The sequence below is a fragment of the Sparus aurata genome, chromosome 18 (genome assembly GCF_900880675.1).
Source record: "Sparus aurata chromosome 18, fSpaAur1.1, whole genome shotgun sequence".
NCBI classification, from domain to species: Eukaryota; Metazoa; Chordata; class Actinopteri; order Spariformes; family Sparidae; genus Sparus; species Sparus aurata.
In genome coordinates, this window is record NC_044204.1 from 25,209,423 (window position 1) to 25,222,772 (window position 13,350).

General features: G+C 44.2%; 2 protein-coding genes across 25 annotated transcripts in view; both read left to right on the forward strand.

The window, feature by feature from the left end:
- LOC115568600 (protocadherin gamma-C5-like) overlaps positions 1-13,350 on the forward strand; it is a 281,207-nt gene that overhangs the window by 144,153 nt on the left and 123,704 nt on the right. Inside the window, exon 1 of one of the 22 annotated variants that reach the window (XM_030396062.1) lies at positions 9,880-12,338. The exons of the other annotated variants lie outside the window; for them this stretch is intronic. Coding sequence (XP_030251922.1) covers positions 10,077-12,338 — 2,262 coding nt within the window. The 5' untranslated portion in view covers positions 9,880-10,076. Of the gene's footprint in view, positions 1-9,879; positions 12,339-13,350 lie in introns of those variants that run through there. 22 annotated transcript variants of the gene reach the window in all.
- LOC115568615 (protocadherin beta-16-like) lies at positions 155-9,124 on the forward strand. 3 transcript variants are annotated; one of them, XM_030396113.1, is made up of 3 exons: positions 155-1,986; positions 5,113-5,748; positions 8,969-9,124. In XM_030396113.1, exons 1-3 carry the CDS (start codon positions 316-318, stop codon positions 9,107-9,109), a joined length of 2,448 nt encoding a protein of 815 aa, XP_030251973.1. In that variant the 5' UTR covers positions 155-315; the 3' UTR covers positions 9,110-9,124. The 3 variants fall into 3 exon arrangements, with proteins under 3 accessions (XP_030251973.1, XP_030251974.1, XP_030251975.1); XM_030396114.1 differs by lacking the exon at positions 155-1,986 and having other exon boundaries at positions 3,287-5,748; XM_030396115.1 differs by lacking the exons at positions 155-1,986; positions 5,113-5,748 and having other exon boundaries at positions 6,503-9,124.

Here is a 13,350-nt window from a genome sequence, read left to right on the forward strand (position 1 = left end):
ATCTAATGGCATTTGGCTCGGTTCTTTCCCCCGTTTGGACTCTAAGGGACGCTGTTGATCAGTAAAACAGTGAGGTGGTGTTAGGACCGTGATAGAGGAGAGAAAGAGGAGAGGGAGGAACAGTGTTCTCATACAAGGAGGCGTTCGACGGAAATACAGTCGCCTGGTGTGAAGCAGCCTTTTCTATTTGACAATCTAATAGTTTTGCTGGATATAAAAGCGGGACTGTTGAACTGGAAACACTGCTTGCGTCTACGCGGGCTGTGTGTGTGGATGTATTTTTGCAGATACATTTAGGATTTTATTCTTTACGACATGGGGACACGCCAGCATCGATGCGGAAAATGGCTGTTGCGTTGGAGACTGACATGTCAACTGTTCATTTTTGTCTCCGTGATTTCCACTATCAACGCTCAAATCCGATATTCAATCCCAGAGGAGATGAAGAAAGGCTCTCTGATCGGTAATGTAGCGCAGGACCTCGGTTTGGATCTGAATCGGCTCCGTTCTGGTCGGGCCCGTATCGTGACCGGAGAAAACAACCAGTACACCGAGCTAAGAACAGACAAAGGGATTCTAGTCGTGAATGAGAGAATAGACCGTGAAGAGCTTTGCGGAGACGTGACACCGTGCAGCTTCAGCTTCGAAATTATTCTGGAAAATCCAATTGAACTGCACAGGGTGACGGTAGAAATATTAGACGTCAACGACCACGCGCCAACCTTCAAAAATAACGTGATTAATCTAGAGATTAGTGAATCCGCAACAATAGGATCTCATTTTGTCTTAGAAAGCGCATATGACCCCGATGCAGGAATTCACAGCCTGCAAAAATATGTTTTATCACGGAACGATAATTTCGCTTTGAAGCAACACTCCAACGCTGATGGAATCACATTCGCTGTTATGATTTTACAGAAGCCATTAGACAGAGAGCTACATCCACACCTCTCTTTGAAGCTGATTGCAGTAGACGGAGGAACTCCACAGAGATCTGGTACAGTAAATATAGAGATCACTGTTCTTGATGCTAATGATAATCCTCCAGTATTTAATCAATCACTCTACACTGCTACTGTGACAGAAAACGCACCCATAGGCACCTATATAACCACTGTGAATGCTTCAGATGCCGACAGTGGCTCGAATGGCTTGGTCACGTATACTTTTTCAAATTTAAAGGGAAAGTCTGGCGAAAAATTTGAAATCGACAGTGTATCAGGCAAAATAACTGTGGCTGATAATATTGATTTCGAAAAAGACAAAAAGTACGAAATAAGAGTGATCGCCAAAGATCAGGGTGGCTTAAGTGACGCAACCAAAGTTGTGATTGAGGTCACCGACATAAATGATAATGCACCAGTCATAAATATAATGTCCTTCTCCAGCCTGATTTCAGAGGACGTCCCTCCAGGCACGACTATAGCTGTATTTAATGTTAAAGATGCAGATTCTGAAAGAAACGGTCAGATTGCATGCTCAATAGATTCTAGTCTTCCTTTCAAAATCCAGTCTTCTTTGACTAATTATTACAATTTGCTTTCAGATGTGGCTTTTGATCGTGAAATGAAAACAGAATACAACATAACCATTACTGCAACGGATTCAGGGTCACCCCCACTTTTTACTAAAACATCTTTACACCTAAAAATTTCTGATGTAAACGATAATGCTCCGCTCTTTAATAAACCGAGTTATTCAGCATATATAATTGAAAACAATGTCCCTGGGTTGTCAATATTCACCGTGAGCGCGCGAGATTCTGACTGGAATCAGAACGCACGAATCTCGTACTTTCTTGAGGGCACTCAGGTCAGTGGAAGCCCAGTTTCTGAATATGTTTCTATAAATTCTGAAACTGGAGTGATACACGCAGTGCGTTCATTTGATTATGAGCAGATCAAACAGCTGCAGCTCGTCGTCAAAGCACAGGATGGAGGCTCTCCTCCACTCAGCAGTAACGTGAGTGTGAAAATAATGATCCAGGACCAGAACGACAACCCTCCTCAGGTTCTGTACCCGGTCCAGACCGGCGGCTCTCTGGTGGCCGAAATGGTGCCTCGTTCAGCAGATGTGGGCTATCTGGTGACTAAAGTGGTGGCTGTTGATGTGGACTCTGGACAGAATGCCTGGCTCTCCTATAAACTGCAGAAAGCCACAGACAGGGCGCTGTTTGAAGTGGGCTTACAGAATGGAGAAATCCGAACTATCCGCCAGGTGACTGATAAAGATGCTGTGAAACAGAGACTGACTGTTATAGTGGAGGACAACGGGCAGCCCTCTCGTTCAGCTACAGTCATTGTTAACGTGGCGGTGGCGGACAGCTTCCCGGAAGTGCTGTCGGAGTTCACCGACTTTCCTCACGACAAGGAGTACAATGACAACCTGACTTTTTACTTAGTGCTGGCTTTGGCTGTAGTGTCCTTCCTGTTCATCACGTGTTTAGTGGTTATTATATCAGTGAAAATCTACAGATGGAGACAGTCTCGCGTCCTGTATCACTCCAGTCTCCCTGTGATTCCATATTATCCTCCACGTTATTCAGACACTTTGGGGACAGGGACTCTCCCACACGTGTACAACTACGAGGTGTGCAGGACGACTGACTCCAGAAGGAGTGACATTAAATATATGCAGCCGATGAGTCAAAGTTTAGTGAGTGTGGAAGGAGCTGGGACTGATGCACCGCTCGTGGAGAAGCAACTGTCAGGCACCTGTTCTCAAATGTCAACTTTGGTGAGTGACTTATTTAATCATTCGTTCTCTGTTTACTTCTTGTTCTGCTTATAATTTCTCCTGCAGTATTTAAAGTGACTTGCACGAGCACGACCGTCAGTGACGCCATAGTGTCACTGACCATGGTGCTGAAACGGTCGATGGATTCATGTTCATGTTACTTACTTTACGTGTTGTAGTGAAAATGATGCCCTGCATTTCTAAATCAAAACGGCCCATTACTCGGACAAACTATACAATGTCGAAATTAAAAACACAATGACACTAACCGCAGTTTGAAATTTGTGTAGACTTTCCACGGCAAAACAAAAAATCAAACTTTTTTCAAATCTTTTCATACTTTCAAATTATGTCTGTACATTTAACTTCATAACTGTTTTTTTATGAAGGAATGAAAGGCATTCATGAAGTTTGAATATAACATGTAAACTGATCTCCACACTTTGGACATCACAAACATTACCGTGGATGGGCTCTGAGCGCCGCTGTTGATACATCACTGACTAACTGTGTAAAGCAGCAGTGCACTGTTCCACCCCTTTAATGCATTTCACTGTTTTCCTGCTGAGAAAGAAGACGGTCTTCGACGTCTAACGTGTCGCGTTTGTCGTTGATTTTCTCAGCTGAAAACTCGTTTCCCTTTTCACTTTGTGGATTTAATGACGCCAGCTTTGCATTGAAAGCGATCACTGCGTCTTTTCGTCTGGATTTATGATGGATTGTTTGTGGATTTCCGCTCGCAGAGGCCGATGGCAAGCGCTGTTTGTCATTCTTTGTCTCCTCAAGCTGAGCTCAGTGAGCGGACAGGCTCGGTACTCCGTACCGGAGGAGCAGGCGGAGGGATCTTTCGTCGGAAACATTGGTAGAGATTTGGGTTTGGATGTGGCGAGGCTCATTTCAGGTAAAGCTCGTATTATTACCAAAGGAAGCCGACAGTACATTGATTTAAACCGAGACAAAGGCACTCTTGTTATTAAAGAGCGGATCGACCGAGAAGAGCTGTGTGGGAAGACGACGCCCTGTAGCTTCAGCTTCGAGGTTATTTTGGAAAATCCGATCCAGCTTTATCGTGTAACAGTGGAGGTCATAGACATCAACGATAACAGTCCGTCGTTCCCAAAAGACGAGATCAGTTTGAAAATAGTTGAAAATGCTGCAGCAGGGACTCGTTTTTCGCTAGAGAGTGCTGAAGACCCTGATGTTGGAGTTAATGATATTCAAAAATACACACTTAAACCATCAGATCATTTTAAATTGGAGGTACAGAGTCAGACTGATGGAGGAACATTTATCGAAATGGTTTTACAAAACCCATTAGACCGAGAGAAAGAGGAGACTCACACACTGGTGCTGCTCGCTTCAGATGGAGGGGAGCCACACAGATCAGGGACGGTGCGTATTCATATCACTGTGCTGGATGCTAACGATAATGCACCAGTGTGTAGCCAGCCTGTTTATAAAGCTGATGTGAAGGAGAACTCTGCTGTAGGATCAGTTGTCACTACTGTCAGTGCAAATGATGCAGATAAAGGACATTATGGTGAAGTAACATATTCTATCGGTCATGTTGCCAAAGAGACAAAACAGCTGTTTGAAGTCAATATCAAGACTGGAGAGATTAAAGTTGCAGGTAAACTGGATTATGAAAAATCTAAACTGTATCAATTGAACGTTAAGGCTAGTGACCACGGTGGATATACTGACACGTGCAAAGTTAATATTCAAATAATTGATGAGAATGACAACGTCCCTACAATTCAGCTCATGTCATTTTCTAACTCGATCTCCGAGGATTCTCCTCCAGGTACAACTATAGCTGTTGTTAACGTAGATGATGAAGACTCTGATGGTAACGGTGTCGTCAAGTGCTCCATTAACTCTGACGTGCCATTTAAAATCGAGTCGTCATTAACAGGATATTACACTATAGTAACAGAGGACTTCTTAGACAGAGAAAGTGTTCCTGAGTATAACATCACCATCATCGTCTCTGACCAAGGCTCTCCTCCTCTGTCGAGCAGTAAAAACATCAACGTTAAAGTGTCTGACGTGAATGACAGCCCGCCAAAGTTTGATCAGTCAGAATATAGTAAGACTGTACCAGAGAACAACTCTCCTGGATTTTCAGTGTTTACTGTCAGTGCTCGTGACGCAGACTGGGGCCAAAACGCTCGAGTGTCTTACTTTCTGCAGGAGAAACAGATTAATGGGGCTGCTGTGTCTTCATTAGTGTCAGTAAATTCAGAAAATGGCGTCATTCTCGCAGTAAGGTCGTTTGATTACGAGCAAATCAAGTGGTTTGAGTTTAACGTGACTGCTCGCGATGCTGGATCCCCTCCTCTGAGCTCAGTGGCTACAGTCAGAATAATCATCCAGGACCAGAACGACAACCCTCCTCAGGTTCTGTACCCGGTCCAGACTGGTGGCTCTCTGGTGGCTGAAATTGTGCCTCGTTCAGCAGATGTGGGCTATCTGGTGACTAAAGTGGTGGCTGTTGATGTGGACTCTGGACAGAATGCCTGGCTCTCCTATAAACTGCAGAAAGCCACAGACAGGGCGCTGTTTGAAGTGGGCTTACAGAATGGAGAAATCCGAACTATCCGCCAGGTGACTGATAAAGATGCTGTGAAACAGAGACTGACTGTTATAGTGGAGGACAACGGGCAGCCCTCTCGTTCAGCTACAGTCATTGTTAACGTGGCGGTGGCGGACAGCTTCCCGGAAGTGCTGTCGGAGTTCACTGACTTTCCTCACGACAAGGAGTACAATGACAACCTGACTTTTTACTTAGTGCTGGCTTTGGCTGTAGTGTCCTTCCTGTTCATCACGTGTTTAGTGGTTATTATATCAGTGAAAATCTACAGATGGAGACAGTCTCGCGTCCTGTATCACTCCAGTCTCCCTGTGATTCCATATTATCCTCCACGTTACTCAGACACTTTGGGGACAGGGACTCTCCCACACGTGTACAACTACGAGGTGTGCAGGACGACTGACTCCAGAAGGAGTGACATTAAATATATGCAGCCGATGAGTCAAAGTTTAGTGAGTGTGGAAGGAGCTGAGACTGATGCACCGCTCGTCGAGAAGCAACTGTCAGGCACCTGTTCTCAAATGTCAACTTTGGTGAGTGACTTATTTAACCATTCGTTCTCTGTTTACTTCTTGTTTTGGTTATCATTTTTCCTGCAGTATTTGAAGTGACGTGCACGAGCCCGACCGTCAGTGACGCCATAGTGTCACTGACCATGGTGCTGAAACGGTCGATGGATTCATGTTCATGTTACTTAATTTACGTCTTGTAGTGAAAATGATCCTCTGCAATTCTAAATCAAAACGCGTCCATTACCCGGACAAACTATACAATGTCGAAATTAAGATACAATCAGACTAACCGCAGTGTGAACTTTATATACACTTTCCAGGGTGAAACAAACCGTATTGACAAAGGATGACAAAAGGACCAGAACAATTTCAACTCACTCTTCTTTTCTCTCATTCATTCGCTTTTTCTTTCTTTCAAAACTGCGTTTTTGAATTAAACACTAATCTTGTCATGCTTTCAAATTATATCCGTACATTACACGTCATAACTGTTCTTTTTATGAAGGAATGAAAGGCATTCATGAAGTTTTAATATAACATGTAAACTGATCTCCACACTGTGCACATCACAAACATTACCGTGGATGGGCTCTGAGCGCCGCTGTTGATACATCACTGACTAACTGTGTAAAGCAGCAGTGCAGTGTTCCACCCCTTTAATGCATTTCACTGTTTTCCTGCTGAGAAAGAAGACGGTCTGGCCGTCTGACGTGTCGCGTTAGTCGTTGATTTTCTCATTGAAAAACTCGTTTCCCTTTTCACTTTGTGGATTTAATGATGCCAGCTTTGCATTGACAGCGATCACTGCGTCTTTTCGTCTGGATTTTTGATGGATTGTTTGTGGATTTCCGCTCGCAGAGGCCGATGGCAAGCGCTGTTTGTCATTCTTTGTCTTCTCAAGCTGAGCTCAGTGAGCGGACAGGCTCGGTACTCCGTACCGGAGGAGCATGCGGAGGGATCTTTCGTCGGAAACATTGGTAGAGATTTGGGTTTGGATGTGGCGAGGCTCATTTCAGGTAAAGCTCGTATTATTACCAAAGGAAGCCGACAGTACGTTGATTTAAACCGAGACAAAGGCACTCTTGTTATCAAAGAGCGGATCGACCGAGAAGAGCTGTGTGGGAAGACGACGCCCTGTAGCTTCAGCTTCGAGGTCATTTTAGAAAATCCGATCCAGCTTTATCGTGTCACAGTGGAGGTCATAGACATCAACGATAACAGTCCGTCGTTCCCAAAGGATGAGATCAGTTTAAAAATAGTTGAAAATGCTGCAGCAGGGACTCGTTTCTCTTTGATTCGTGCAGACGACCCTGATGTTGGTGTTAACGATATTCAAAAATACACACTTAAACCATCAGACAATTTTAAATTGGAGGTACAGAGTCAACCTGATGGAGGAACGTTTATTGAAATGGTTTTACAAAACCCGTTAGACCGAGAGAAAGAGGAGACTCACACGCTGGTGCTGCTCGCTTCAGATGGAGGGGAGCCACACAGATCAGGGACGGTGCGTATTCATATCACTGTGCTGGATGCTAACGATAATGCACCAGTGTGTAGCCAGCCTGTTTATAAAGCTGATGTGAAGGAGAACTCTGCTGTAGGATCAGTGGTCACTACTGTCAGTGCAAATGATGCAGATAAAGGACATTATGGTGAAGTGACCTATTCTATTCCTCACGTCGCCAAAGATGCAAAGCAGCTGTTTGAAGTAAATGTAAAAACTGGAGAGATTAAAGTTGCAGGTAAACTGGATTATGAGAAGTCCAAAACGTATCAATTAAATATTCAGGCCAGTGACCACGGTGGATATACCGACACGTGCAAAGTCCATATTCAAATAGTTGATGAGAATGACAACGTCCCTACAATTCAGCTCATGTCATTTTCTAACTCAATCTCCGAGAATTCTCCTCCAGGTACAACTATTGCTGTTGTTAACGTAGATGATGAAGACTCTGATGGTAACGGTGTCGTCAAGTGCTCCATTAACTCTGACGTGCCTTTCAAAATCGAGTCTTCATTAACAGGATATTACACTATAGTAACAGAGGACTTCTTAGACAGAGAAAGTGTTCCTGAGTATAACATCACCATCACCGTCTCTGACCAAGGCTCTCCTCCTCTGTCGAGCAGTAAAAACATCAATGTTAAAGTGTCTGACGTGAATGACAGCCCGCCAAAGTTTGATCAGTCAGAATATAGTAAGACTGTACCAGAGAACAACTCTCCTGGATTTTCAGTGTTTACTGTCAGTGCTCGTGACGCAGACTGGGGCCAAAACGCTCGAGTTTCTTACTTTCTGCAGGAGAAACAGATTAATGGGGCTGCTGTGTCTTCATTAGTGTCAGTAAATTCAGAAAATGGCGTCATTCACGCAGTGAGGTCGTTTGATTATGAGCAAATCAAGTGGTTTGAGTTTCACGTGACTGCTCGCGATGCTGGATCCCCTCCTCTGAGCTCAGTGGCTACTGTCAGAATAATCATCCAGGACCAGAACGACAACCCTCCTCAGGTTCTGTACCCGGTCCAGACTGGTGGCTCTCTGGTGGCTGAAATGGTGCCTCGTTCAGCAGATGTGGGCTATCTGGTGACTAAAGTGGTGGCTGTTGATGTGGACTCTGGACAGAATGCCTGGCTCTCCTATAAACTGCAGAAAGCCACAGACAGGGCGCTGTTTGAAGTGGGCTTACAGAATGGAGAAATCCGAACTATCCGCCAGGTGACTGATAAAGATGCTGTGAAACAGAGACTGACTGTTATAGTGGAGGACAACGGGCAGCCCTCTCGTTCAGCTACAGTCATCGTTAACGTGGCGGTGGCGGACAGCTTCCCGGAAGTGCTGTCGGAGTTCACTGACTTTCCTCTCGACAAGGAGTACAATGACAACCTGACTTTTTACTTAGTGCTGGCTTTGGCTGTAGTGTCCTTCCTGTTCATCACGTGTTTAGTGGTTATTATATCAGTGAAAATCTACAGATGGAGACAGTCTCGCGTCCTGTATCACTCCAGTCTCCCTGTGATTCCATATTATCCTCCACGTTACTCAGACACTTTGGGGACAGGGACTCTCCCACACGTGTACAACTACGAGGTGTGCAGGACGACTGACTCCAGAAGGAGTGACTGTAAGTTCGGCGGAGCTGGTAGTCAGAACGTGTTGATAATGGACCCCAGTTCTACAGGGACGATGCAGCGGATGCAGAGTGAGAAGAGCATCCTGGATGAACCAGACTCTCCTCTAGAGGTTGGCTTTGTCTTTTTATAAAGTTCTAGTAATTCAGAATGTTATGTTATTTTTTTTTCTCCATAAAATAGTTGGTGTCAAAACAAAAATGTATCCTTACCAGATAATTACTCTCATAATTTTGTTGATAATGATTTTCACCCTCGTTAAAGTGACGTTTAAATAAGGCATTGTTATTTGCAGCATCAATGATATCAGTACTCAAGTGTTCATCAAAAGTGGACTGATACACATATTTGACAAGAGTCAACTTCTAACACAATTAACATGACATGAACACTCTGACCCTGTTTCATCCGCCCACGCGCACTGACTGGCACAATAGGTACCTTGTCCTTTCTTTTCTTTTATTCATTTTAACTTTGCTAATGCAATCTGATTGAACTTCAGATATACAGAGTCACACTCTAAGAGTCATACGGTCTGTCTTCTTGTGGCCTCTGTCCTTCCTGTCAGTGCCCGTCAGCACCATGGACAGAGCAACATCGTGCCCCTCTCCCTTTTCCAGTCTCTTCCCCGTGTGTTCGTATAGCTGCTTCATTGAGCCTCTGTGTGTGTGTGTGTGTGTGTGTGTGTGTGTGTGTGTGTGTGTGTGTGTGTGTGTTTTACATTTCACTGATATGTACGGCATTTTAACTCTATTGTTTTAGTATTTGACGTGTAAACATTATCATATCTGAACAGACATTTTGATCAGCACCCCTGAAAATCAGGAGTGTCTTTGTAATGTGCAGTTCAGTGAATCCAACTCACAGGGACGCTGTTGGCCAGCTGGCTGAGATTTCAGAGCTCATTGCAGCTGTACCTCCCCCATCATTGCCAAATGTTACGGAGGAAGAGAAAAAGGCATTAAAACACACGTTGTGGAAGAGGGAGATGATCGAACACGGAGATACCAGGCGAATCATCAGCATTCTCGGGAGTTTGGATTACTGATTTTTTTATCTGAAACCTTTTCACTGGATACTGGATTTGTTACCATTTTTTTATGGACTGGAGAATGTCAGATAGAACAATGAAACGGCAAGTACGCCTGCTGTTGTTTGTGTCGGTTGTTTCTCTCAGCTCGGTTTTAGGGCAAGTCAGCTACTCTATTCCTGAGGAAATGCCGAAAGGATCCTTGGTCGGCAACATAGCTCAGGATTTAGGTTTGGATGTGAAACGCCTGAAATCAGGGAAGGCTCGTATTTACACCGGGGAAGGTACGGAATACATCGAGCTGAATAAAGAAAGAGGAGTCCTTGTGATGAAAGAGCGGCTAGACAGAGAGGCGCTCTGCGGACAGACGACGCCCTGTGCTCTTGATTTTCAGATAATCTTGGAGAATCCCATGCAGTTTTACAGTATCACTGTCGAGATCACCGACATTAACGACAACTCTCCCGATTTTAAAAAAAGGGAAATGAAATTTGAAATTAGTGAGACGGTTCAGATGGGATCGAAATTTGTCTTAGAAAAGGCGGTTGACGTCGACGTGGGTATTAATGGGCTCCGGGGCTATTCGCTAAGTTCAAGTGACACATTCAATTTAATCCCTTATCGGATTGGCAGCAGTAGAAATGTTGAGATGGTTTTAAAGAAGCAGCTTGACCGAGAGAAACAGGACCGCCTGTCTTTAGTGTTGACTGCTTTAGACGCTGGCGACCCGCAGCTCTCTGGAACCATACTGATATCCATAACTGTACTGGATGCTAACGATAATGCACCTGTTTGTACTCAGACAGAGTATAAAACTAATGTGAAGGAAAATTCGTTGCAGGGAGCTGTTCTAACCACTGTGAGCGCATCTGATGCAGATGAAGGTCCGCACGGACACATACAGTATGATATTTCTAATGTTCCAGAGGGCGCACTTGACCTCTTTCATGTGGATCAGGAAAGTGGTGTGGTTACGTTAGTGGGGACACTTGACTATGAGAAATTTCGGCATTATGAAATCGATGTCCAAGCATCAGATGAAGGTGGCAACTCAGATGTTTGTAAAGTCATGATTGAGGTGCTTGACACAAACGACAACCCACCAGCTATTAATATTATGTCAACGTCCTCCACCATATCTGAAGATGTTAAACCAGGCACAGTTCTGACAATGATGAACGTTCAGGATCCAGATTCAGATGAAAATGGCAAAGTCCACTGTCTATTAGATGAAAATACACATTTAAAAATCATGTCAACATCAAATAATTTCTTTACTTTAGTGACAGATGGTGAGTTAGACAGAGAAATCGCGTCACAATATAATGTAACAGTGACCTGCTCTGATGAAGGAGTGCCCTCCCTCTCCAGCAGCGTCACTCTCACCTTACAGATCTCTGACGTGAACGACAACGCGCCTGTCTTTGAGAGGAGCTCATATGAGGCCTACATTGTAGAAAACAACACACCAGGCCTCTCTATATTCACAGTGAGAGCCAGAGACGCTGACTGGAACCAGAATGCTCGTGTTTCTTACATCCTGGAGGACTCCTCTGTTAACGGAGTGCCAGTCTCCTCATATGTGTCCGTCAGTGCTGATAGTGGAGTGATCCATGCAGTGCGCTCTTTTGACTACGAGCAGATCAAAGATTTCCACTTCCGTGTCAAAGCGCAGGATGGAGGCTCTCCTCTACTCAGCAGTAACGTGAGTGTGAAAATAATGATCCAGGACCAGAACGACAACCCTCCTCAGGTTCTGTACCCGGTCCAGACTGGTGGCTCTCTGGTAGCTGAAATGGTGCCTCGTTCAGCAGATGTGGGCTATCTGGTGACTAAAGTGGTGGCTGTTGATGTGGACTCTGGACAGAATGCCTGGCTCTCCTATAAACTGCAGAAAGCCACAGACAGGGCGCTGTTTGAAGTGGGCTTACAGAATGGAGAAATCCGAACTATCCGCCAGGTGACTGATAAAGATGCTGTGAAACAGAGACTGACTGTTATAGTGGAGGACAACGGGCAGCCCTCTCGTTCCGCTACAGTCATTGTTAACGTGGCGGTGGCGGACAGCTTCCCGGAAGTGCTGTCGGAGTTCACTGACTTTCCTCACGACAAGGAGTACAATGACAACCTGACTTTTTACTTAGTGCTGGCTTTGGCTGTAGTGTCCTTCCTGTTCATCACGTGTTTAGTGGTTATTATATCAGTGAAAATCTACAGATGGAGACAGTCTCGCGTCCTGTATCACTCCAGTCTCCCTGTGATTCCATATTATCCTCCACGTTACTCAGACACTTTGGGGACAGGGACTCTCCCACACGTGTACAACTACGAGGTGGTGCAGGACGACTGACTCCAGAAGGAGTGACTGTAAGTTCGGGCGGAGCTGGTAGTCAGAACGTGTTGATAATGGACCCCAGTTCTACAGGGACGATGCAGCGGATACAGAATGAGAAGAGCATCCTGGACGAACCAGACTCTCCTCTAGAGGTCAGTTGTACAGAAATTATAATTTAACTAATAACATATCCATGTTTTGTAGCAGTTCATGTGGTTCTTTTGGCTTGACCAAATCCCCATGCTTAGTTAAATTTGAGCGCTTTCATTTCCCCCTTTCATTCGTGCTGGTATATTGACTCTTTTGAGCATTCCGGTAGTATTTTCTTCCTTTAATATGAACAAACTATTTTCTCAAAGTCTTGATTGTTTCCTTTCTTCTTCTTTTCTTTCTCTTTTCTTTCCTTTCTTTCTTTTCTTTTCTTTTCTTTCTTCTTTCTTTTCTGTTCTTTTATATTTACTGGTTCAATGTTTCAGGAGTCTTATTATCAAAAGCTTATTTGATTTTTTCTTCAGTAAGAAAGTAAGTTCCGAACGTCATAAGATGGTGTATTTCATACACACATTTCAAATACTTTTTTCTCAATTCAGCACCATGGACAAGCCGCGCCAGGCTGCCTATTTGAATGCCAGAACGGTTCATTGTTGCAGTGTGAATGTTTGTTACCTAAATGGATGTCCTTCCACACTTTGAATAGTGTACACATGATGTCTTTTATTTCGTTCTTCTTTCTTTGTCTTCAGTTTCACTTCATGTTGGAGAGCAGCAAACTTGTGAGGAATGCTCGCACTTTCTCATACCTTTTTGAGATGTTAGAGTTTATCTTCATGAGTACCGAATATGCAAGATTCAATAGTTGATTGCATCTATCTTTGAATAAAGTGTCCCTCAAAACCTTCATGTTTATTAGGATACCTCTCATTGATATAGTACTGATTGATAATGTAAAGCATAAGATCGATCATTTTGATCACCACTCAGAGACCGAGTTTCAAGACCTCATCTCTCT

Bases quoted from the DNA above. Each gene is read 5' to 3' on its own strand.
- LOC115568615 (XM_030396113.1), top strand. From the start codon at position 316: ATGGGGACACGCCAGCATCGATGCGGAAAATGGCTGTTGCGTTGGAGA. The intron at 1,987-5,112 runs GACCAGAACGAC...ATAATCATCCAG, and splicing joins GTGTGAAAATAATGATCCAG to GACCAGAACGACAACCCTCC. The intron at 5,749-8,968 runs ATTAAATATATG...AGAAGGAGTGAC, and splicing joins CTGACTCCAGAAGGAGTGAC to TGTAAGTTCGGCGGAGCTGG.